General features: G+C 35.6%; 1 protein-coding gene across 3 annotated transcripts in view; it reads right to left on the minus strand.

Annotated features, from left to right (window-relative positions):
* Positions 1–27,971, minus strand: part of LOC150100074 (transcriptional repressor NF-X1-like) — a 222,136-nt gene that overhangs the window by 70,757 nt on the left and 123,408 nt on the right. For all 3 annotated transcript variants that reach the window (XM_090403287.1, XM_090403285.1, XM_090403286.1), the window contains exon 8: positions 6,453–6,652. In XM_090403287.1, the coding sequence (XP_090259413.1) occupies positions 6,453–6,652 (200 nt within the window). The remainder of the gene's footprint in view (positions 1–6,452; positions 6,653–27,971) is intronic.

Consider the following 27,971-nt stretch of genomic DNA (forward strand, 5'->3'; position numbering starts at 1 on the left):
CCTAGATATGATGGAAATTAATTAAAATTAATTACAAAGAAGGGTGATGATGGCAAATGATTCAATGCACAGGCTGTGTAGAAGGAATGAATGCGAGTTTTTTGATGTGTGGAGCAAGTCTGAGCAAAGATTGGATTTGTATAAGGACAACCTACACTTGAATGTGTTTGGCACCAGGAGTCTTGAAAAATTATTAATTGATATAAGACTTAACACAAAGAGTCAGGGAAACTAAATTCTGATGGGAGGAATCCTGAAAATCTGTGTGTAAGAGCGACAGTGTTGCATAACTATGTTAATGATAGGAATGGTTATTATTATGGAAATGATTATGAAGGGAGAATGATTCTATATTCATCCAGTTTGGACCTATCAAGCACGTGTAACGATGTCTGCATAAGTAAGGAACAAGATAAGAACAAACAAATTACCTGCATGACACAGTTGTCAAACTGTGTCATGCAGGTAATTTATTATGTCTGTACACAAATGTTAGGAGTATCAGAAACAAAGGAGAAGAGTTTGTTGGCTTGGTCAATATCTTGTGACCTAATATTGTAGGCATCACTGAGACCTGGCTGTCAGAAGCAGACATACTAACTGGCATGGAGTGAAAAAAGGCATAACATTTTTAGGAAGGATACACAACACAGAAGAGGAGGGAGTGTGCTGCTAATGATATCAGATAACTTGAATCCAGTTAGAGTTGAGACCTATGACTGCAATATTAGTAACAGTTTTTCATGTGGCAGTGAATTTGAAGCTATCTGGTGTAAGGTGAAGTTTAACAAGATTAAATACATAGTGGGGTGTTGTTACAGACCTGGTGGATCAGTGATCAGTGACAAAGAAATGCATCATTAAATAAATACAATGGTAGCAAAAATAGTAATCATAAGGGAAGACTTTAATTAGGTAGCTCTGAATCGCATGAGAAGAATGAAACTGAATTATTGAGCTGTTGTGAGACAACTTCCTTACCCCCCCCCTTACCAGCCAAGGTATAGTGATGGATGAAATAGTGAGACCAAATTGTTCTTATCCATGTTATTCAATGGGTGTTACAGAATCGTATCCAGATTTAGTTGGACGTCTAGAGACGTCATGGCCTGTTGGGGGTTAAGCAGCATGTGACAGAAGCAACTCATGGTAGAAGAGTGTTGGATCTGATTATAGTGTCAGAAAAGGTTTCAGTTGAAAATGTAATCATTCTACTTCTGACTAATGACAGTAATCATGCAGTATTTACGAAGCGAGTAAGTTTATGAATATTCCATTCAGAAAATGTTACATACTAAACTACAAAGCAGGAAATTATGACCTCCTAGGAGTATTCTGTGTTCAGTACCATGGTATCAGTTATTAAATGGGAAGTGTTAAAAAAAAAAGTTAAATGATGTGATATCAGAATGTGTTCCCTGGAGTTCAAAGAATAAACAGAGTAGGAATGAAATGGATGTGTAATCTAATTAAGCAAGAGATTTGTAAGAAAAGGATGATGTGGAAGAAATATCATGTGCATAAAGATGATGTCAGTTATGATAATTATAAGCAGCAGGCCAGAAGAGTCACAAGTGTTGTTCAGAAAGCTAAGTCTGAATATGAAAAGAAACTGCCTCTGCAAGTTAAAGACAACCTAAAAGAATTCTATCATTATGCTGCAAGTAAAAGAAAGAATGAATTTGAAAGAATAACTACTGAATATGGATGGTATGCAGGTGACTGATGCTGAAGTGATTGTTCAACTAATCAACAGCCATTTTGCTAAAAGCTATCAACCTGGTATATGCATTATTGAACTTGCCGCTACCTCTTCACTTTATGAAGAACCTCACGTCGATGAAGAGAATGTACTAGAACTGTTGCACAAACTGAATAAGAATTCAGCAATAGGGATTGATGAGATATCATCATGGGTGCTAAAAGTGTGTTCAGCTGAAATGGCTATTCCTTTAACTAGTCTAAAAAATTTACATCTCAGAAAAGGAGAGATTCCATAGGAGTGGAAAGAATGTATGGTAATTCTAGTGGACAAGGATGGTGCAAAGACTGATGTACTCGACTATCGACCAGTCAGTATCTCAGGAATGGTGGTGAAGATTTTGGAAAAGTTGGTTAGCGCTCACATTCAGAAATGGGTTGACAGAGAATCTCTACTTTGTAATGAACAGCATGGGAAGGTCATGTTTTAGCAACTTACTCACATTCTATAATAATGTTACAACTGAGTTAGACAAAGGGAATGGATAAACTATGATACTTGTGGATTTTTCTTAGGCATTTAACAGAATACAGCATGGAAGACTGTTGCATAAACTGGAGAATATGGGATTACATTATACACTATTGGCATGGATAAGAGGATGGCTGAATGACAGATATCAAAAAGTTGTATATGGGGTGCAAATCTGCAAGATTCAAGGTAACCAGTGTTATTCAATCTGTGCATTAATGACGTTGGGAAGGATTTAACATGCGACATACAGCTATTTGCTGATGATGCAAAGAGAGAGAGAGAGAGAGAGGATGATCAGGTGTGCTCCTGATATGCAGTACTTGAAGAATGATTTGAATAGGCTGGAATTGTGGGCATGTGAAAATGGCTGTCATTTCAATGTTATTAAACGTCAAGTCTTTGGTGTGATTAGATATCCAATGTTGTGTTATATTGATGGGATTATGCTTGAAGAAACTGATGAGCTATGGATCTTGGAGTTTTAGTAGACAGGAAGTTGAAGTTCAAGGGTCATATAGCAAAAATTGTAAATACAACTCAAAATAATTTGAATGCTGAAACAAACCTTGACATGTAAAGATAAGGAAGGCATTTTGCTTCTTTACAAGGCCTTGACAAGACCTCATTTGGACGAATGCGCATAGATCTGGTCTATGGGTAATTCTGGTACAGTGGAGAGAGTGAAAAGAAGTGTTGTCAAAAATGATATCAGGGTTTTGGAATATTGATTATGAACACAGACTGAGAATTTGTAGGCTGCAGACACTAGCAAACAGGAGAAAGAGGAGTGATATGATTGAGACTTACAAACTTCTGAAAGGGTTATACTGAATTTCAGTATATGGAATTTTTCATTTTATGAAGGATTAGGAAAGGACAAGAAGGCATCCTTGGAAGATGAGAATGAATGCTATCAAGAAAAGATTTTTCTCTCATAGAGTGATGCATAATGAGAATGCATTGCTATTGGATATTGTGTGTGCAATGTCAAAAACAAATATGACAGTTGGTACATGGTAGTGCATGGCCTTCATCAATGAATTCCTGACTTCCTGGAGGTCTCCCTTAATAATAATTTCATTTCCAGTCAAAATAATGCCAGCCAAATGTCATATATTATAGTACCAAGATGTTATGGAATACAATATGAAATTATAAAAATTAGTAAGAGAATATTCAAATGCATGTATGTATTGTACTCCCACAATTCATAGAACTGGGTCTGGCAGATTGCCAAGAATAATCAATTCATGCTGAAGGGGAGAAAGAAATAAAGGATGTACGAATTGGTCACCAACATGCAAAATCACATGCTTTATGCATAAAATTTTTCAACTGTTATACAAGCAAAATAGTTACCACTTCAAAAACTACAATGTTCATAAAAGAAAAGTTAATTTTCTGACATGTAATAATAAACAACCCATTCCACAAGATGGATTGATTACTCTATTATTGAAATGGATTCTCCTTCTTCTGACATGCGAAGTGTCGAAGGGTCTTGCATCTGTGGGTGTACACACAAGCACAGATAGTGAATATAAAACAATACCTTTTAATTTCAGCCTAACAAACAATAATAGTGAATAACTATCAAAATATGTGTTTAAATTTATTGTGATAAACTAAAATGTTAAAGATGTAATCCTTTAATGTTAAAGATGTAACTCTCTCAAACCTATCAGTATTTTGGACAAGTGACAAAAGACTTGTACTTGGAATTAATGATTTCAGCTGCTGGACGACAACCTTAGTCAACTGAACTTTTAACATTCCTGTATAAGTTTCGGAAAGCTCCACTAAAGCCTCAGCAATGTATCACATTACTAAATCAATTTGTCTTACCTAAAGTATTCCATTCTTTAGTATTAGAAAATCAACTTTGACTATCCTGAATAGGCTAAATAAACAAGTACATCAAGCTGTTAGATCTTGGCTAAGACTACCACAGGATGTTTCAGTTGCTTATCTTCATGTGGCCATAAATCTGGTGGATTAGGAATTCCTGAAATGAGATGGATGGTTCCTCACTTAAAATATCTAAGGTGAAATAAACTCCAACATCCATCTTTACCTTTTACATAGCTGAAAAAGATCCTTTTTTGATTTAATGAGAATGAACTAAAATACTACATTGGACCTTTGATAATGGAATGCATATCGTTTCTAACTCTCTTGAAAGGAAGAATGGGAAAGACTTCTATTTCTCGTCTGATGGAAAGTCCTTCAGTGACTCGGAGAGGGTTCCATCTCAATAACTTTGAGTACTGGAAGAAACAAGAATGCTGCCTGGATGGGATTATATAGATCTGGTTGGAGGGGGGCTAGGATAAACGCCCTTCTTAGCAAGGCTTGTATAGCCCGCAGTAGGCAAACTATACATACTACATGTAGGGCTGGATATGGTTCAGAGAGACTATGACACATGTATCTCAATGTTGTTTTAGAACATTGAGATATGTGTCACAACATTACAGTTAAAAGACATGATGCAATATGTGCCATATTGAAAGGAGCCAAATATCAGGACTGAGATAAGCATAAGAAAGCCTGATCTTTTGGCATCAAGAGATGATAGTATTGTCATCCTGGATATTCAAGTCTGTGTATCAAACCAAGACCTTGATTGAGCAAATTAAGATAGGATAAATTATTACGCTTCTAATCTGAGTATTAAAAGACATTGTTTAGAAGAATATGGCTTGCTACCAGCTTTTTTGCTATAAGCATCTCAAACAGAAGCATGTGGTGTATAAAGTCCTAGAAGGATGCACAAGTGTTAGGTCTTAGTGCTCAAGATATTGAAATACTTTCCCCCGAGCCCTTCAAGAAAGATCAGTCGCATGGGGAATCAATGAATGACAAACAGGATACCTAGAGAAGGTGATAGTTATGGTTTGACATATATTTGTAAAGAATGCATCAATGGTATGCACACTATATGTGTGTGTGTATGCATGCAGTTGATGCGTGCTAATTATTGCCATAGCATTAGGGTTCTGTAACACAAAGAATTAAAAATATGGATCTGAGAGTTAGTTAGAAATAAAGCACTTGATCAAAGATTTGAGACCACAGATACGTGAATTCTGAGAAATATTAGGGGGCCTGAACAGATGGCATCTATGGAAGAATCATATTAAAAATGAAGATATTAGAAAGGAACTTGACATTGTTAATATTAAAGAATGTGAGCAGGGCTAATCTAAGGTGGTATGGCTACTTAAATAGAATGGATGAGGAAAGATTAGCAAAATGGGTGTTCAATGCCAAGATGGCAGAAAAAAGACTCGGAGGAAGATCAAGAATATAGGTGGACTGATTCAATCAGATGTGCCCTAGAAGACCAAAATGTTAGATACAACAATATTGGAGTGCTGACAGGTAATGGAATAATTTGGAGGAAAATTGTTGATAGGAGATTAACAATAATGAAAACTTAATCATGCAGTACTCTCATAATAGTCTGTACACCCCTTGACAACACATATCAGGAAATTGATGATGATGTCCTCTGGTACCAATATTCAGATATTTAATGGATTGTAACTTGGTCTTTCAATAACATAAAATTTTTTTTAAAGAAAGCATATCTCCAAGCTGTGTCATAAGCTTTCCATGTCAAAGTAATCTGGCATTTCAGGAATGCACATCTCATGGATGCTTCTAAACAAACACTAGTCTATCAGTATCCATCGGTGCTTATGAAACACACTGATGGTCTGGAGAAGTAGAACAAAGAATACAGGATAAAAAGTACAGAAAAAAGAGGAAGAATGAAAAGGTCAGCATCAGCAATGGGAGGTCCTCTTCTACCAAGAATAGGTATCCGACCTGAAGGAACAGTAAATGGAAGAAAAAATATATAATCTGGAAATGTTTTGATTATACATGTCTTATATGCCATTTTTCAAGATTAGCCACTAGAGATGTTAATTTTATTCATGTTCTTGCTCCTAAGTGAAATTTGGATAATCTACAAATGGGAGCTATGCAGATATATATATATATATATATATATATATATATAGAGAGAGAGAGAGAGAGAGAGAGAGAATATATTAATTAGCAGTAATGTCTAAAAATATGTAAATTGCTGGCTAGATATTAAACTCGCATTATGCAAAGACTTTTAGAAAGGAGTAATAAATTATTTCTTTTCAATGTTTAAAAATAATTTTCCACAAAATACCTAGGGTAGTAAAACAAAACACACCTCATGATGTCCAAAACACCATTTCTCACTGAGGACTGTACAAGGTGGACAACTTTCTTCGCTGTGGCAGTTATGATGTACAGGATGATCACATGTATGAACTCGAGAACACGGTTGATTACATTCTGGTGGTTTTGTTCCACAAGCAATTGGTGGGAACAATACAGATGCATCACAGTGACATCTTAGTTCATCAAATCCTAGGACATATTTTAAAAATATATGATTACCATCTTCCCATAAAATTGAATACTAGAGAAAACAAATTAGGCAGCATAAGAATGAAGACTTGCTGAGTCCTTTACTTGCTAGATATCAATTATTTGTTCAACTTGAGGATGAAAGATGTATATGTTAATATTATGATGTAAACAATAATACATCATCTAGAAATTTAACAACATGGATATCAGAAAATTACCTAAATTTATAAATAACATAAAACATACCCAATGGCTACTAATATTAGAATTGTGAAACTATCAGTTCATATTAGGTTGCCTCTATGGGGGGGGGGGGGGATTGTTTTGAGCTATGAAGATTTTCTTGTATTATTACACCTGCAGTTTCCATAATTATAAAATCACATTTGTACCATAGTAAAAATTATGTTCATCATCAATTTTCTGATGTGTATCCCTAAAGGGTGTTCAGGCTACCATTACAGCATTACATGATTAAGTTTACATTATTATTACTAGCAACAATTTTGCTCCAAATCATTATTACTTGTCAGCACTCCAATATTGTCATATCTAAATTTCATTCTTCTAAGGCACTTCTGACTGAATCAATCCACCTAGACATTGGTCTTCCTCTGGATCTTTTCCAATCTTATCATCAAACAACCTGCTCAACAATTCTATTTACCGTATTTGCGGCGTATAAGATGCACATTTTTTTTTTGAAAATAGTCTGAAAAACAGGATGCATCTTATATGCCGATACTCAGTTTTTTATTACTTTCATTTCTGGAAATTTTCTCTGTTCTGAGTTACGTGATTTCTTTCTTGCTTCCTCGCGGTGTCAGTTACGTAGAGTTTCAGTGGATGCGCATGCGCTGTCATTGACGATCACAACTGTGTTCCTGTTTGTTTAAACTTTCCAATTGTTGTCGCGGTTGTTGTGAATGGTGATAAATTTCTGCCGTTAAAATTTCTCTAAATTTCTTTGCAAATTATGCCTGAAAAACATCGGCATTGCTACAATATTGCACACAAGCTACATGCGATTGCGTATGCTAAAGAACATAGAAACAGGGTGGCAGAGAGGCATTTCGGGCCACCCCCAACTGAGAAAATGATAAGAACTTGAATAAAGTTTTTTTCCTAAAAAATGTGTACAAAAAAGGGGATGCGTCTTATATGCCGGCAAATACGGTAAGTAACCATACCACCTTGGATTAGTCCTGCTCACAAGTTCTTTTCTAATATCTTCGTTTTTAATACGATGATGCTACTGATGCCATCTTTTCACTCTCTTCACTCCCCTAATTTTTCTCAGAGCTCTCATATCGGCACTCTAATCTTTGATCAAGTGCTTTATTTTTAACCCAACTCTCACATCCATAATGTAAAATTGATTTCAATACTATCTTGTATACTGCTAGTTTGTCTTTTAGCTAATTTCTCTCTTATTCCATATAAATTTATTCAGCTGGCTCACCACCACCATAGATTTGCTTATTCCATTTCCAAATTTAATTTGCCATCTTCACTAAAAACTGTGCCTAAATAGCTGAAATAATTTACTTGTTGTATAAGATCTCTATTCAGAATGCAGCTGAAGTTTTCTATGTTCCTGGGTATTTCATAGTTTTGGTCTTTTTACTACTGATTTTCATGCTGAATTTGCTCCAGTTTTTATGCAATTTAGTTAGAGAACACCAAAGACTTACACTGGATGTGTTTAGGAGTACATCATCATCTGCATAAAGCAAAAGAGTAAGTTTGATATCCCTAATTCTAATATCCAGTTTAATGCCACTCTTTCATAATGCAATCCATATAGATGATTAATGAGAATGAAAATAACATGCATCTTGGTCTTACCTATGATTGTACATGAAATCATCATCCTGTATTTCTTTCAATCTAACTGCTGACTTTAAACCTTAAATATAGACTATGCATGTAGACTATGCCTGTATAATGTTCCATTACTCTATATAATTGTAATGTTTTGAAAAGCTTTTCTCTGGGTACCTTGTAGGCCTTTCTCAACTATTTGCAATACACTGAAAATCTGATCTCGACAACCTCTATTCGGCCTAAATCCAGCTTGTTTTTCTCCAATTTACTCTTCCACAATTTTTCACAACCTCTTTTTAAGTATGCTTATATAAATCTTGTCTGAAACACTTAGTAGAGAAATTCCTCTATAATTCTAACATTCAGATTTATTACTTTTTTTTTTTTGTTTTGTTTTAATAGATGCAAACTATGAGAATCCAATCATTTGGAATTTGACCTTCTGACCTGGCCTTCTGAATTACTCAATGTGGCCACTGCAAAACTTTTAGACCTCCATATTTGGAGGCGTCACATGATGATGATGATGATGATGATAATATTTAAGCATTTCTGGTTATAGTAGATATATATATCTAATACAACCATGAATATCATCTAATATAATTTTATGTTTCAACATTTCAGGTTTTTGATGGCTTTTTCTACATCAAATATTGATATATATACTCTATTTTGCATTCCTCTTGCAAATTTTCTTTGCCCATTCTGTAACTGATTGTTTTGTTTAGCAGTCTCTTGAAGTAATTACCAAAGACATCTAGGATATCCTTATCTTCACTTTTAATGTAACCTTTATCATCTTTGATTCCTTTTACAGTACTCCTTCCTCATTTCTAAGCTTTTTGAATAGCCTGCAGAACAATTTGCCACCTTCCTGACTACCTTCTATATTTTTACTGAAGTCTTCCAGTGACTTTTGTTCAGCTACTTTTACACATAGCTTAGCTCTCTCACATTTTTCTGTATTCTTTTAGAGCATCTGTGACTTATTAGTTAGGAACTTTCAGTATGCTTTCTTGTTGTCCATGACTGCTTCTTTAACATCTTATGTCCACCATGGTGTTCTTTTTTTCTATCCTTGCAAACAACTTCATCACATCCCTCCCTAGCTGAATCAATCAATGTTTTCTTCAGGGTTTGCCACTGATGAACTCCAAGGTTTGGTTACCGTTTTCAAACTGTTTATTTTTTTCTTCAATAATGATTGTACTGTTGAGTCCACAGTTGACTTGTAAAAGCTCTTTTTCATGGAAAATACACCAGGTAGCTTTTACAAAATACAATTATTTTGGATTGTCTTCAGCTTGCAGAATCAGTTTATTTTAATGATCAGAAATTTTTCATACAACTATGTGGCAAGTTTTTCACATCCATGAAAAACTTGCCACTACTTCGAACTACATCTAAATTTGATTGCAAGGTACACTCATGTTCCTGGTTCTTTAAGTTTGTAAAACAAACCAACGAAGACTATTAGTACAAATTTTGAAAGACAAATAAGGAATATAATTATAAACTTTCTTATGCTAGATCATATCGCTAACCAGTAAGCGTACATTATCTTCTGTGTGATGCAGATAGTTGATCAGAATATAAGGCCTGTATAGTGCTTCTGACTGTAGCAAACACCATTATAACAAACTCTCTATAAGAGAATACTGAAAAGTCCCGACCTGAGCCCTATAAACATAATGCTGTTATAAAAGAAATTTGTTATAGAAAACTGTTCAGTATAACAAATTACTTCTGTGCTCTCTAGAAGTTTGCTGTAGTGAAACTTGACTGCAATTACAAATGAAAAACATGTAGAAATATGATAATACTTAATCATATGACTATCAACTACAGCAAAGTCCAAAGTAATTGTTAGTGAAAGGTTTGTTATAGTGAATTTCCTTTAGTGTAATATTGAAGGTAGTCAAACTTTTCAGCAGTATGCTATAACATACTTCAAATGTAGGAAGAAGAAACAAATATGCATAAAGCTTAACTACAATCAAGATGCCAAACTGACTACAAAATGATATAGAAAACTTCTTAGTAGCAAGACAGAGACTGTAGATGACAGCTTAGTTGGCTCAATGGATAGCATCTCTTTGTTCAGTTTACAGGTTGTGGGTTTGAATCCCATAGAAACATGGATGTTTGTAAATGTGTAAGTGGGAGGTGATCTGCACTACCCTGTGTAAGACACTGTGCCTGAAGAAGTGCAATGTTTGGTATCTACTAGTCACCTACAGCACTAATGTCACATACCTTACAATCTTCTGCAAGTACAACCGCCATAAACGAGGGTGATCTGAAAAGTTCTCGGCCTAATAATGAAAAAACGAATTTATAATTTCAAAATTATTTTTATTTTTCAAAATAATCTCCCTTAAGACTAATACATTTATTCCAGCGATACTCTGGCACCATTATCCCATCCCAGTAGTGGTTCTCAGTAAGATCTGAAAATGCACCTCTACAGCTGCAATCACCTCTTGATTCAAAGAAAAACACTGACCAGCGAGGAAGAGTTTTAATTTTGGGAAGAGATAGAAGTCAGAGGGAGCCAAATCTGGGGAATAGGGTGGATGTTCAACAATTCCCCATTGATTCCTTAATTTTCCCATTGCCAAAACACCTCTGTGAGCAGGTGCATTGTCCTGATGAAAGATGATTTTTTTTCTTCTGCAAACCGGTTCTTTCTCACGAATTTTTTCGTCTAGACTGGTTAAAAGATCGGAATAATATTCCCCAGTTATTGTTTTACCCTTTTCAAGATAATTAATAAACAAAATGCCTTTAGCATCCCAAAACACCAATGCCATGACCTTTCCTGCTGATGGAACTGCCTTTGTCTTCTTTGGTACTGAACAACTGGCTTCTGTTCACTGTTTTGACTAAGTGTGTTAATCTCAAGCTGAGCACTTTATTTTCTAGTGAGTTACATACATTAATATGCGATGCTTTTTTTTTTATGTAAAAAAATTATTTTCATAGTTTAAACTGCAGTGAAAGGGAAAAAAAACAACATCGAAAAGAAAATTAATTTCTCTCGAAGAAAAAAATTAAATTCTTGGATCGGTTGAAAAATGGAGACAAACCAGGAGTTGTTACAGGAACTCTGAATTTAAATGAATCAACAATTCTAACAGCCAAACAAAATGAACATAAAATACGAGAAAGTGTAATTGCTGGGTCAACGGTAAATTCAAAGCATGTTGCTTGGGTACATAATATTCTAATAGAAACAATGGAGAAATCTCTAATGATTTGGATAGAAAATTCCTTTGGATGGAAATCTTATTAAACAAAAGACTCTCAAAGTTTATAAACATTTAAAAGAACTTGATCAAGATTCTTCAGAAGAAAGCTCTAGGCATGGATTTTGTGCCAGTAAGGGTTGGTTCAAAAACTTTGAAAAGCAGTTTTCTTTGCATAATCTTAAAATCCACAGAGAATCAGCAGAAGCTGCTGAAAATGAAATCAGTGAATTAACTGATGGGGAAACAGATTTAAATGAGGAGGAACTGGTACAATTAATAGATGATGTCGGACCAAATGGAGGGGAAAGTTCTGCTGATGATCTTGATTGTGATGAATCTGTTAAAGAATTCAGTTTAAAGAAATTAGCAGAAGGATTGGACTTGGCAAAACAGTTAGGAAGTTATTTTATGGATAATAATCCCTCAATGGAGCGCTTCAGAAAATTCACAAGACAATTGGATATTTTTTTAGCTCCATATTATGAACTTAATAAAAACTTGCAGCATAGTGGTAAGCAAGGTCTTATTACTGACTTCTTGATAACTAAACCAGCCGAAGTATGCAATGAGAATTATAAAAATGATGTCCAAGAGATTAAGTGACGACGACATCTGGCCACTCATAAATAAAGAACATCTACGAAATGTTATTTTTGAAGATAGTGATGACAATTAAAATATGCATTTTATTTTATTTTGCCTAAAACATTTATGCATTACGTGCAATGAAGTTTACGTACAAATTGCAATTTTTATAATTTTATACTGTGTATTTGTTTAATGTCCGCGCGGTTAGCCTAGTGGCTTTGCAACCATATGCCTGCAGAAGGAGCATTCTAGGTTCGATTCCTGTTGACAATGCGAGGAGCTTAAGCCAAGTCAGTTGTTCTTGGGCATGGACAGCAGGGTTTTTTCCACCAGTTTAATTATCTGGGGTTTTTCATCCCGCAAGCAGGAAAACTAGCCCCGTGAACACACAGGGTACAGTCATAGGATATAGTACAGCGAGAAAGGCAATGGGAAACCACCTTGCTCATAGTCATTTCCCTAGATGGTGGCATATATATAGCTGCCCCTAAACAGCCGAAAGGCTATAACCACACAACAACAACAACAACATTTGTTTCATAGTTTGTATGTTTTCTTAATTTACATGAATTACTTGAATTAAATAAAAATTTTTTTTTCTTGGATATGTCATTGTTGTTTATATAATTAAAAAAAAAAAAAAAGATTTCGGAACATAACCCTACTTTTTCTATATGATCTGAGTCTCACATAATGTGATTTATATAACGTGCCATTTCTATGGAACTGAACATCCGCATTATACGAGGGTTACCTGTATGTGTGTGTATAAATAAAACAGAAGCTATGTGACCAAAGCAACACAGCAATAGGGAATATCATTAATACAGCATAGATTTAAAAGAAATAAGTAATAATATGTGAAATTATATGCAAGCTAAATACATCTTGAAATTAGGTAAGCTGATGTTAAATAGTATTTAGACATCAACTTTGAATTATATCACACTGCAAACCAATAAACATACATCATATTTCTGATACATACCCTCAAAGGATATGTACAGAATACTATGATAGTATAACACGAAAAAGTTACATTATTACTAACTTCCTAACACAATTTTCGTCCAAATTAATCTGTTATCTGTCAGGACTTCAATACTGGCATGTCTCATAGTTATGTATGGAGATGGAATATCTGAAAGAGTAAAGTCACTAGTAGTGTTCTGCAGGAGATGTTTTGGGACCATTGGTATGGATAATTGTGCATAGATTTAGTCACTGGATTTTCATGACAGATGGACTATAATTTATTGGCACAAGGAGAGCAAAGGTTACAGCAGTACAGAAGGCAATAATAAATAGTAATAAAGCGATAAATTCATAATTAATATGTACTGTACAAAAAGCGAATTAAAAAATAAATTAAGCAATCAAGATATTCTAGCCGAGCTCCCATTGATGAGACCTCAAAAAAAGGTCGAAACCGGTCTGGGTAGTGGCCCCTTGCCTTTAATACAAACATCATACATCCCCTTCTTGGAGATGTGTTTTGGCATTAAGGGTAAATATTAAGATTAGTGATCGGAGCTTGTTCCACTTCTACCACGAGTTGCCTTGGTCTTGCACTACCTGTAGGATCAGCTAGTCTTGCATCACTTGCAGGCACAAACTTGACAATTTTGTCTGTTTGCTTACTTGGGAAAAATGGAGTAAAACCAGGTTTAAAATTGCTTGGTATCTTTAACATAATTATACCCAAGGTAAAAATACTTTCTATAAGCAATTAAGTATCCACACAAAAATAGAATTCATAATGAAATGTGTTTAAATAAATTAATTCTTTGTAAAAAGTTAAACACATCATGCAATTTGTCTGAGTTTGATAACATCTGCCTGAATATATATAGCTCAGCTAGATTAGTAAAAATTTCATTCCTCTCTCATCTCATATGAAGTGTTAACAATCCACCAGAATATGACAAGTGCATTGCATTTTTCATAGGTGGGTCATCATCCCTCAGTAAATGTGTAAGATAACTGTGACCTATATGCAGAGCCAAGCAAGAACAACTTCCTTTCTTCTCTTTCTAAGTTGACTAGACCGCCAATACTTAATTTCAGGTTAATTTCGTGCAATTTTTTTGTCAGTACTTCCCACCATGAAGATCGCCTAATTGCCATTGGTAATTCGCTTTGATCTTATAATTTGTCTGAAGGTCTGCATATGGGACTACCAAACAGTACATGGAAAAAGTATGAGCTGATCTAGATGCTGCATCTGCAAATCTCATTTCTTTTAATTCCAGTGCAGCTCGATTCCAAGCCCCAATAATCAAACATTAAAATTAAGGGTCTTTATTTTGTGCAAGAGTTGTAAAATCTCACAAAGCACTGGATGTGGATCATACATACAGGAAATGAGATGGCTTGTAAAGAACTCAATGAGTCGGCATGAATTACTCACTTTTAGTGATGAAAAACACTCATAGCAGTGTTTTTCTTTTATGTGCACAAATGCAAGCTGAATGCCATGCAACTTTGCTATAAAATTATTATAGTTAAGTGGGATCTGGTGGGATAGTCATGTTAGGAAACACAGTAGCACAATGAAAAGAGGTCTCAGATTATCAGTATAGATGGGCAAGAAATCAGAGTGGACTGCTCTGTCTACATTAAGCAATTGCAGGTAAATAGAGGATGAAGTATGAGACTCCTGTAGTTGACAGAGTGAGAGGTTACAGGATGGCATGCAAACCTGTCATGGAGAAATGTTATTTTGGTGAAGGTAATATTGTCAACATTCATGCCAGTAGCTTCCATTATCTATCACACATACCAGAGGGATGTGAGGCAGTCTGATGTGTGTGTGATAGGATGCTCTAGAAGAGACTATTTTTAGAGCATAGTTAAGAGACAAATGTTTTCATCTAAGTGATGGAGTAAGTTCATCTACTTCAACATAAAAATTTTGAATGGGTGATGTGTGAAAATCACCAGTAGCCATTTCTTACACCTTGATGAGGGTAGGTTCAACCATCAACGTGTGCTCTTCCTTGCAAAATTGTAAACCTGGGACCCATAATCAAGCTCTGGCTGTACAAGTACATGATAAAGGCAGAGAAAGGAACATCAATCAGCAGTCCATTCTGTAGAGGATAGAGTGTGAATGAGATTCAATGAATTTTTACATTTGTCCATAAGTTGATGAATGTGTGTAAAGAATGTAAGCTTTCTGTCAAAGATGAGTCAAGAGCTTGGCCTCGGGTGCAAATGGAATAAAACTTTGTCCCATTCTTAAATCAGGAACTGAATGAAGAATACATTTTTGGCAGAAGTGTACACATACAGTTTTTTCTGCTAAAAACCTGAAAACACTGCAAAGAGTCCATGAAGAGACAAGATTAATTGCTTGTTAAAGTTGTCTTTCAATTACCCTATTGCATGAGTGACAGTAAATTTTGAAGTCATTGATGTAAAGAGCATTGCTTACTGTGGGAAGATGCTGTTCAGTGATTGAATTAACTCTGATAGCAAAGAGTGACAGATAGTGTTTTTCTCCACTCAGACGGAAAGAAAGGTTTTTAATAAAAACAGGAAGGCATACCCTCAGACCAAGCTTAAAGAGGTCTTTCAATATGCCATATCTCTAGGGTATGTCATAAGCTTTTTCCATGTCAGAGAAGACTGAAACCAGATGTTCTTGTTTCAGGAAAGCATTCCTTATGACCAAATGGTCCAATGTTGATCAGTGTCTATGAAAGCACACTATGAAAAAGAAGTCTGTTGCTTTCTAAATAGCAGAATGGCTTTGCATTTACCATTTTTTCCCTGATATCAGACAAAGCCAGCTGGTCAGAGCAATTGGTCAACTATTTGCTTGTGTAGGATCCTTTCCAATTTTTGGGATGGTAATGACAATTGATTTCTGAATCACCCAGAAACTCTTCCTCTGTAAGTATTCTGTTGTGTAGTGGTAAGAGAAGGAGATACATGGAAAATGATGGACAATGTTTTATCATATCATAATGGATGTCATCAGGACCTACTGCACTGGCATGACAGAGTAGAAGAGCTCTTTTTAGTTCCTCCTTAACAAAAGGCTGATTGAATGACACTATGTGTTCCTCTAACACATTAGTAGAAAATGTTTAGCTGTTGTTTCTCTTGTTGCTCTTTCAACATTAGAAATTCAATAGGATAGGAAGCAGTTGCAGATTCTAGCAAACTTATCTCCCAAAATGTCTGCAATGGCTTTGGGACCAGCAATAACACATCCATTATGTTCCAAGATAAACAGAGTTCTATATCTACGTTTCATTTTCTGGATTGTATTTTGCACTAGTTGTTCGAATAATTATTGATGCAAATTGGATCCAAGATTGTGTTTGACTCTGACATCTAACATAATGTGCTTTGACCTAGCACATTTGAAACCAATGAGATTTGATGTGGTGGAGTGCCTACGAAGTATAACCCATGCTCTGGATAGATCTTACTATGGCTGCTTGACATTCTGGATTCCATGATGGGTTTGGCTAGAGTGAAAATCGAGATGATTTTTTGGAATTGTGGCTGTTGCTGCCTGGATACAATCTGTGATTATACTTCACTGCTTCACTGATACACTAGTGGCCAAAATTGTGGAAACCTTTTGGAAAAAGTATATTTTTTAGGTTTGATGGCTCATAACACCACTTGTTTCTGGTGTAATACCATAAAATTACATATCGATGGAAATATAATTTAATTAAGAATGTAATGCAACAAAGTTTCTTCAATTATCTGTATTCTATGAAAAGTTATAGTCAAATAACCAGAAAAAAGAAGCACAACTTGCTTAGGTTGATATTATTATTATTATTATTAAACAAGACCTCATGGAGTCAAAGACTCATCTAGGAGGTCCTTTTATCTCACACACATCTCATCATACCGGGTCTTAAACACATTCAAACTCCTTGCAGACACCACACTCTCAGGCAAGGCATTTCAATCATTCACAACTCTGCACGAAAAAAACCTGCCTCTCACTCCCCTACTCACACCCTCTTTATACAGTTTCCAGGGATGACCTCTGGTTCTCCCCTGATCTCCCACTATTCTCTGTAGAACTTCTCCACCATTGATCCTATAACAACCCCTTACCAACTTGTAGGTCTCTATCATATCTCCCCTCTTCCTTCTCTCCACTAGACTCTGCAAATTACATCTTTTCAATCTTTCCTCATACTCGACATTCCAGAGGTCAGAAACTACCTTAGTCAGTTGCCTTTGGACCCTTTCCAACATCTCTTCATCCTTCTGAAAACCAGGTGACCAAATCTGGGCACAATAGTCCATGTGTGGCCTAATCAAAGCCTTATACAATGGAACAAGAATCTCCCTACTTCTACACGTCAGTGTCCTCCTCATCATTCCCAGAAGTCTTTGTGTTGTCTTCACAATTTTGGCGATGTGTCCCCTAAATTTTAGATCCTTATCCACTATCACTCCCAGATCTCTTATTTCCTCTACTTCCAATAATATATTCTCACCAAGCATAAATTCTGCATCCCATCTTTGTTTTCCAAATTTTAAAACCTTACATTTTGCAACATTGAACTCACATCCCCATTTGCTTGCCCAATCACTCAATTTATTCAAGTCTTCTTGCAAGGCCACAATATCTTCACTACTCTTTATGGTTCGTCCCAACTTTGCATCATCTGCAAACAACTGAATATCTCCATCCAAATCTTCGCCAATATCATTAATATACAAGTTAAATAGTAATGGCCCTAAAACAGATCCCTGAGGCACTCCACTAGTGACTTTCCTTTTCCTGGATATTGCACCCCCATACACAACTTGTTGATACCTATCAGATAGCCAGTCTCCAATCCAATGCACTAATCTAATATCCAACCCCATCTGCTCTAGTTTGACTGTCAACTTATCATGAGGTACTCTATCAAAAGCTTTTGCGAAATCCAAGTATATTACTGTGTATCCTTCTCCTCTGTCCAAGGAAGCAGTCACTTTATTGTAATAAGTAAGTAGATTACTAAAACACGACCTCCCTTTATCAAATCCATGCTGTCCATCAAAGATTATACCATTGTTGTCAACCCAACTCTGGATCCTAGTTCTCACAAGCTTCTCCAACAACTTAACCACAACACCTGACACACAGATAGGCCTATAGTTTGATGCTTGAGTTCGATCACCTCCTTTATGAAGTGGCACAATCTTGCCCTCCTTCCACTCTTTAGGGACTTGACCAAGTGCAAGACTCGTATTAAAAAAATATGTCAAGGCAGGTGTCAACTCTCTGGCACATTCCTTCAGAATATGCGGTGATATATTATCAAGTCCCACAGCCTTATTTACATCTAGTTTACTCAACTCCCCAAACACCTCTTGCTCACTTACAGTCAGTCTCTCCTCCTCATCATCAACTGCTCTTAATCTCTCCATGAAGTCACAATCACAAGATTGAAAGATCTTTATGAACTGCTCATTAAGTATCTCCACCACACATTCTGCAACAGCTGTCTTTATACCATTTCCTCCAATCAATGTCATCCTTCCATAATCATTCTTTCTTTTGCTGGCTACATATCGAAAGAACTCCCTTGGATTCTTTTTAGCTTCATTAGCTAACTGCTGTTCAAACCTCTCTTTAGCTACTCTCACCAACCAAGTCACCCTCCTTGCTTGGTCTTTGTAGACCTCATGAAATTGGTTACTTCCACTTCTCTTATGCTGCCTCCACAATGCCCTTTTTCTCTGTATTGCATGCTTAATCTCTTTATTCATCCATCTCACATCTACCTTATTTAACCTTCTCACCTGTGGTATACATTTAGACATTGCATCCACTAAATATTTTTTGAAAATCCCCCAAGCTGCATTGATCTCTTTGAAATAGTTTTTCTTCATTTGAATGTAGCCAATGACCATGAGTGTTTAGAGAGCCAACTTGTTTTGGCAATGAGCCAATAAGGTCAGAGTAGGATTCAGCTGTTGATGTCATGTATTGGAGCTGAGAGGAGGACATTTGTCAGTGGGTTATGTGATTGCTATCAAGTTTTTTTTTTTGTTCTTTCATTTAGTGAGCTTATAAAGCGTAATAAAATTAAAAAAATGGCGCAAAGAGTTGACAGTACTATTAAGTGAAGAAGGCTACAATTATAAAGAAATTAGAAGAAAAATTGGTGGAAACCAATTTTTCTTCTAATCTGGTGGCATTTCTAAATTTTTGAAGAGGTATAAAGAGACTCAGTCACTACAAAACCAGACTGGTAAAGGCAGGAAAAGGTGCACAACAGCAAGTGATGATAGAAGAATTGAGAGACTGTGCCTACGTGACAGAAGAAAATCATCTGGGTGTATACAAGATGAAATGGCACAACACAATGTGAAGTTGAGTGCAAGGATTGTTCAGCGCAGACTGCAGAAATCTGGTCTAAATGCTAGAATTCCACAAAAAAAAAAGCCATTTTTATCTCTCAAACAAAGGTTGAAAAGATTAAACTGGGCTAAAACCCATGTTAACTGGACCACGGAACAATGGGACAGTGTTATTTGGAGTGATGAGACCAAAATCTCCGTTTCGTAGTGATGGCATAAAATACGTAAGGAGAAGAATTGGAGAAGATTTGCATTCTGATTGCATTACACCTACCATGAAACACCCACTTAGTGTTATGATCAGGGGTTGTATGACATCAAAAGGTGTGGGCAGAATTTGCATGATTAATGGGAATATAAATGCCCAAAAATACATAAATGAAATACTTGAGCCCAAACTGAAGCCTTCTGCATGTGATCTTTTCCAAGATAATGAAGTATTTATATTTCAACAGAATTCAGCTCCATGTCATGTTGCTGTTGTGTGTAAACAGTGGTTTCAAGATAATCATATTCCACTGCTGGAATGGCCTGGGAATAGCCCAGACCTTAACCCAATCGAAAATCTATGGAGATGACTAAAGAAACTTGTTAATCAGAAGCAACCCACCAATAAAACACCAATTAATAGAAGTAATAATTCAATCTTGGTTTCACATAATAACAGCTGCAGAACTAAAAAACTTGGTTCACTCCATGGGAAGGCATTGTAAGGCCATAATTAACGCTAAAGGCTACCCAACTAAATATTAACTCGCATTGTGAGAATTTTTGTATATCTCAGTTTTTCTATGCGTTTCTTTTCTTTTCTTTATAACTGCTGTTCTAATAAAAAAAAAATCCTTCATAGAAGTTATTGCATTACATTCTTGATTAAATTATCTTTCCATTGATATATAATTTTATGGTATTACACAAAAAAAAAGTAGTGTTATGAGCCATCAAACCTCATAAATACACTTTTTCCAAAAGGTTTCCACAATTTTGGCCACTAGTTTAGGTGTTTCACTGCTTCAACATTAAATTTTACGAGATGGGAAAAACTATTTCAGTCAGCCTGGACCATTTTCCACACGGACATCCATGTAAGAGAACATGGTTCCCTTCAAAGACAGTACAAACAACAGAAAAATGATTGTGTCCATGGATGTTCTCTTTAACATCTCAAATGAACATGAAAAGATGGCAGGGGAGAAGATTGTAAGATCTATTATAGAATATGAGCATGTGGGCATAAAAGGTATCAACTCTAGTATTAAGAAGGGAAAGGTTATGATTGTTGAGCATTCACTCAATGTTATTTTCCATTCATGTTGACACTGTTCCAAAGAGTGTTGTATCCATTAAAATCAACCATAAGAAGTATGGACCGAGGCAATTGCAATATAAGATTATCAAGTTCAATCTCATAACTCAGTGGTAAATGGAACATACTATAATAAGAAATCTCACAGATATGCAAATTGCTACTGCTTCCAGAACAGTATTAAGCTGAAAAGGAGTGTGATTGCCTACTAGGATACCTACTCCACCATGAGTCCAGTCATTTCCCACTTGTCCTTGTGAAAAACAGGAAAATGCTTTAAGGTTGGATCCTCAATGAGTTTTAAATATGTTTCCTGAAGACAGAAACAGAAAAGTTTCTGCAGTAGAACCTTGATATAATAAATATTAAGGTGAAATTTGCTACAGTTCTACTGTAGAAATTTCCTAGCTTTGATTTTGAGGACTTACCTTTGTCAAGCTTATATTTATCTATTGATTTAGGGAAGTATGGAAGGCCCTATTGTTTTTGCTAGGGAACCATGGCAAACAGCAAAAAGTCAGCGACTGGAACAAATCCAAAAACACACCCCCAACTCAACATCACTAGAGTTCAAGATCAGTACACTATCAACATAAGAAGCCTGAATGGCAAAGAAATGGAGCTAGCTAAGGAGTTGGATAAGTACCAGAATGACATAATAAGGGTGACTGAAACAAAAAAAGACAGAAAGTGAGATCTTTCTGAGCAATAAATACAAAAATGTTATACTTTGGCGATGACAATCAAGGAAAAGAAGGAATCGCCATAGTATTCAACAATAAATATGAGGCTAATCTTATTGAATGGCAGGCAATTTCAAGTAGAGTGATGTGAGCAAATATCAGAATGGGGAACTAGACAATGTGTCTTATTTGTGCCTATGATCCCACAGAAGGTTCTATTAAGGTAAAAGGAGGAATTTTTTTGAGGCTTTAGAGACAACTGACACAATGAAAAATTGGTCCTTGTTAGGAATCTAAAGATTAGGAAATGATTGTCAGATTGGGAAAATTTGGAGAAAAGAGCCAAGTTAATAATAATGGCAAATATCTATTAGATTTCTACTCAGGACATGGACTGGTTATTACTAACACCATTTTCCAACATAAACGTGCAGAAATTCACATGGAGAGAAAAGGCAAGGAATAAGAAAAGTCTCATTCAAGATTGATCGTGGTGTTTTCTCACTAGTGCAGGACACCAGAGTGTACAGAGGATTTGAAACTGGAAGTGATCACCATTTAGTCTTGAGCAGGATAAAATTGAATTTAATATTGAAAGGAACAACATGTAAGAAAGTTTTAAAGCGAATAAAAGTTGAGCAGCTCTCAGATCTGAACTGTAGACTAAAATACACAAACATTATGCAAGAAAGAATGAAAGATTTTGAGAACAGGAACCAAGCCTTCGAGATTCAGTGGCAAGCCCTGGAGAAAACACTGATTGATTCAGCCAGAGAAGCATGTGGTGAGATTGTCTGCAAAGATAGAAAAATCGGAGCTCCATGGTGGACACAGGAAGTTAAAGAGGTAGTGAAGGAAAAGAAGAAAGCATATCAAAAGTTCCTGGCAAATAAGTCAGCTTGTGGTCTTAGAGAATACAGAGACAAATGTAAGAAAGCTAAACACTGTAAAACTAGCTAAACAAAAGACTTTGGTAAAAACATAGAAAATAGATATCAAGAAGGTGGCAAATATTCTGGAGGTTATTGAAGAAGCTTAGAAATGGAGCTGTAAAAGGAGTTAGATGTGATAAAGGTGACATGAAAACGGGAGAAAAGATATCTTTGAAGTATGGAATAATTACTTCGAAAAATTGCAAAATGAAACAAGCAGTGACAGCACAATGGTAAAAAACACTGACCAGGCATCAATCAGGAATACATATCCATACTTAAAGTAGAAAAAGCCATCAAAAGCCTAAAATGTAGAAAGGCAGCTGGAGTAGATGATATTCAACCAGAAATGCTCAAGTATGGAGGTATAAAAGTCTTAAAAGTGACTGCACTGCATAACTCAGAAGACCTGGACAGAGGGACAAATTCCAGATGATTGGAGTAGAGCTCGTCTAGTAACCATATATAAAAAGGAAAATAAAACTGAATGTGAGAATTACAGAGGTATTTCTCTACTGAGTGTTCCTGGTAAGATATATTCAAGTATACTTGAGAAATGGTTGAGAAGGAGTGTGGAAGAAAAGCTTGGTGAAGAACAAGCTGGATTCAGGCCAAATAGACGCGATCAGGATCAGCTTTTCTCTTTAATATAAATTGTTGAGAAATGGGAATATAACAAAGATCTGTATTTAAGTTTTGTACATCTGGAAAAGGCATATCACAAGGTGGCAAGAGAAAAGCTATTCAAAATACTACAGTTGTATGGTGTCAATGGGTCACTATATTAAGCAATACTTAGTCTTTATTTGAGTTGTAAGTCAGCAGTTAGAATTGAAGGAAGTACAGGAAGATGGTTTAATGTTAAATATGGCATCAGACATAGATGTACATTATTCCATCTGTTATTCATTATCTATATGGATCACATTATAAAGGAAAGTGCTGTTAAACCTGATAACAAAATTGGATATGTTAATCTCAGCTCTTTGCTTTATGCTGATGATATTATACTTCTAAACAAATCTGCAAGATTCCCTGACTAAATTGAATAACTGTTGTAATAGATTTGGAATGAAGGTCAGCAATAACAAGAGAAAGACAATGAAAACAGGCAGAAGAATTGAAAATATCAATTGCATTGTGAATGGAGAACCTATAGAACAAGTAAAATATTTCAGCTACTTAGGCACGATTTTTAGTGAAGATGGTAAATTAAATATGGAAATAGACAAAAGAATCAACAAAGCTGATAAGGTAGGAAGTCAGTTAAATAAATTCATATGGAATAATAAGAGCACTAAATTAGCTGTATACAAGACAGAGTTCAAACCAGTTTTAACTTATGGATCTGAGAGCTGGGTTAGAAGTAAAACACTTGACCAAAAAAAAAACAAAATTAGAGACTGCATATAAGAGAGTCCTTAGAAAGATTAGGGGCATGAACAGATGGCATCAATGGGAATATCATTAAAAACAAGGATACAGCAATCCCTCGATTAATGCGCCTAATGCATTCTTTAAAACAGGCGCATTAATCAAAACGCACTAATCGAATATAATAACCTATGGGAAAATGTATAATTCATTCTTCAGATTTCTTTTTTGACCCTTATTTTTTTTTTTTATAAAAGAATTATGGTATGTCTCAGGGCCTAGTTAAAGGAAAACCATGAAGCTGAAAGACAATAAAACGTATTCAGAATATAAATTTATTATTCTGCTTCTTAACAAAGAATTGAGCTAACATAGTTTGGCAGGCATTCTGTTTCTTTTTTTCATACAATTGACGGTATGGCCCTATTGCCTCTGCAAATTTTACTGGTTCTCACATCACCAGGATCAGTCTCTAAGCATTGCTGCTTAAAAACTTTGATTGTACGCAAACTATTTTCAAATTGTTTCTGTGAAACCTCTTTGGGCTTGTCAGAGATTAAATTTTCTTCATATTCTTCAGGATCTTCCTGCTGTGCATCTAAATTTAGCAGGTCGGAATTTGCTCAACTTCTCAGAATGAGATTTAATTAACTTTGATTCATTTGAAAAGCCTCTAAAATCATTTGGACAATGTGCTTCCAAACAGCTCCCAGATTGCTAGCAGTAATTTCATTCGACTTCATAACCAGGCTGAGAGTTCTCTGATTTGGCTAGAAAAGTCTTGGAGGGCACATTCACTTCCAGAAAAAGGCCAGTTTCATCGACATTAAATATTTGTTGATTACAATAGTCCCCTTCTTACAGAATTTTCTTCAAAATCTCTGGATATCTCCTTATCTGCACTTGCAGCTTCACCTGTGATTAGAACATTATGTAGGCTATTTCTTTTTTTGAAACGCTCAAATCACCCAGCACTAACACGTGGAATTCTTTTCCATCATTGATAACCCTTTCTTTCCAGGTTACAAAGAGACAATGCTTTTGATTTAATAAGGCCAGTGTATAGCAGGATCCGTTTTTGGTTGCAATCTTTGATCCATGTAAGAAGAAGTCTCTAATTCAATCATTATAATACTTTGATTTTCAGTGCATGCATGATGAACTTCAAGCAGCCTTACCTTTCTCTTTGTATTCAGCAGTTGATTCACCCATTTTTCTGTTCTTGTCCTATCTTTGCTCTGAACTCGTCTTGTTCATTTTTCTTTATTATTTCAAGTTTTTCTTCCAATCAGATTACTTTTCGAATCATTTTCACACTTCTGTTTTTTGCTCACTAATTCTTTTACTCATGATTAAAGGTTAGGAAAATAATTTAAAATAAAAAAGTAAGGAAAACAATTGCACGAGATATGATCAGCAAAATGCAATGTAAAGCAGACGACATAAATTTTGGTGGTAAATTTGATCATAGCGTACATGGAAATAGTGTAGTATGCTATTAAAAAATAACTCTGTAAAATGTTTCAAATTGGTAACTAGATTATTTCATCCTGGTGAGTGATTTTTTAAAATAGTCAAAAACTTCGATTAGCATAAAAAAATGTATAGATTGAAAATTTTTAAAATCTGTAACATTTATTTTTAAGATGTATATAGGCGCACTAATCGAATTTGGGTATCAAAAAAAAAATGATGCACTAATTGGGGGAGCATTAATCAAGGGATTGCTGTATCAGGAAAGAACTTGATATTATTAGCATCCAGGAATGTGTTAGCAGAGCTAATCTCAGGTGGTATGGACATTTAAACAGAATGGGAGAGGAAAGATTAACAAAACAAGTGTTCTCTGCGAGGTTGGCAGGAAAAAGATCCAGAGCAAGAGCAAAATATAGGTGGATTGATACAGTAAAAAGTGCCTTAAAAGACAGAAATATAAGATCTGATAATGTTGGAGTCTTGATGGGAAACAGATTGATTTGGAGGAAAATTGTAGATAGGAAGTTAGTAATGATGTAAATTTTTCATGTAATACTAGCATATCCTGTACACGGCTAGGGTACATGTCAGGAATTTGATGAATGAATGAATGGACCAGTATCAATCTCTTCTGGAAAAACATTAAATATGTCATCTGATGAGTTTAGTTTGCTTTTGATGGATACAGAAGTATCCGATTTTTAAGGGTATGTCTGGTGGTTTATTTTTAGGTGACATCCTTGCCATAAATTTCTTGACAAATGGGTTCTCATCAAATAGGATCATTTTGGGAGTTGTTTCAGGAGTGAGACTGTAGGTGGTACGACTGATGCACTCCATAGAGAAGCAATCATAATCATAAAGTTCTGTTTGGGGAAATTATCAGATGGTAGAATAGACATGAATTTGAGTTGCTACTGACATTTTCTTACCTGTTACCTTTTCAGCATAAGCTCTTTACTCACATTACACTGAGTTAAATTTCTGAGTGTTACTGACATGATGTTTCTACAAGGATATCACCAGATCATATTTTTTTTTAACTGTTCTTTGAGATCTTGTCAGTTTTTCTAAACTCTTTTGAATAAAGAAGGGTGACATTTTCCCTATTGGCTTTTCAGAATTCAGATTACAGAATTAAAAAACTGGAGCATTTATCCTGTTGTCATGTCTTTTGTTTTTTAATTCTGTAATCAAGTGATATATCTACAATATCAGTACTTGGTTGGGACCTTGTGAGGGCCCCAAAAAATTTGAGGATGAAAAATTCATGATCAAAGGATTTTTTTTTTGTTTGGCACCAGAGCTCCCCACAAACCACAGAGCCAGACATGGACACTTGCTCACCAGCAAGCAGTGGCTGTGCTTGAGTGAGAAATGCAGTGCTACCTTGGATGCTATACCAGCACTGAGCAAACCAAACCAGCAGCCAAGCCTATTTACAGAGTGATCCTGGATGGGCCATCCAAGAGAATTTGTGTTGCCAAAGTAGTGCAAGACTATGAAGATCTACCCTTTCTGGATGTCTATGAGTCACACTGCATGGTAAACTCTGCAGCAACATATTGGAACCCAGTGATAGTAGTATGGAAGACAGGATAGTATAAAAGACTCAGAAGAAGTAGAGCAAGAATATCGGAAGAAAAGCAAAGAAAAGAGGAAGAATGAAAAGTTCCCCAGTACCACCACTGGTGCCCCCCTCACTCCGCAACAGACAGGCACTCCTACAGGCTTTGCTATGTTAACCAAAGGACCACAACCCCCCCCCCTTCAACAAACATCTAGAAGCTTGGAAATTAAACAAAAAGAGCATATTGGAGATGTTAATAACAACAGAGTAAACAGCTTAGGCCTAGCTTTCTACTTCTCCCACACTCACCACAATATTGAAGTGGGGACAAGAGTTCCATGCTTTACATAGGAAATAATTTCAATTCCCACAACATCAAAGAGGCTATGATGGTAATCCACTCACAAGGCACACTCAACAGAAACCAAGGAATGATTTTATGTGATATTTAGAAGTCACTTATTAGATCATTCCACATGTCAGACTCTTTTCTGCCAATTATTATGCATACCTACTGAACAATGACTGATCTGTGCTAGCTTCCAAGCGTTTTTCTGTTTTTTTTTTTACTTTTGTGTAACCATTCCTACATGTTCAGTTTTAGTTATGTAATGGTTCAAATTTACCACTTATTACATTTTTTTTGTTCTTCCTCACCTAGAAGAAGCCACTTGCATATGTGGTGAAACTAGTCAGTTTTAACTATTATATTATCATGACATATTAAACCCAGTGTTAGTTAGCATTTGTAACATTTCATTTTTTGGTTCGAAAAATCTAAGTTTTTTTTTTTTATATATATATGAAAGAAAGCTTTTGATTGTGTGGATCACAACAGACTGTGGAATGTAATGCGATCAATGGAAAAACCCGATCATCTAATTCTCTTGATAGAGCACTGTATGAACCAAGGAGCTTCAGCAAAAAAGTCTCTGGAGAAACACATGGTGTTCGAGTGGGAAAGGGGT

Source organism: Typopeltis vanoorti, chromosome 13 (assembly GCF_054136105.1).
Source record: "Typopeltis vanoorti isolate ZY-2024b chromosome 13, IOZ_Tvanoo_1.0, whole genome shotgun sequence".
In the NCBI taxonomy this organism is placed as follows: Eukaryota; Metazoa; Arthropoda; class Arachnida; order Uropygi; family Thelyphonidae; genus Typopeltis; species Typopeltis vanoorti.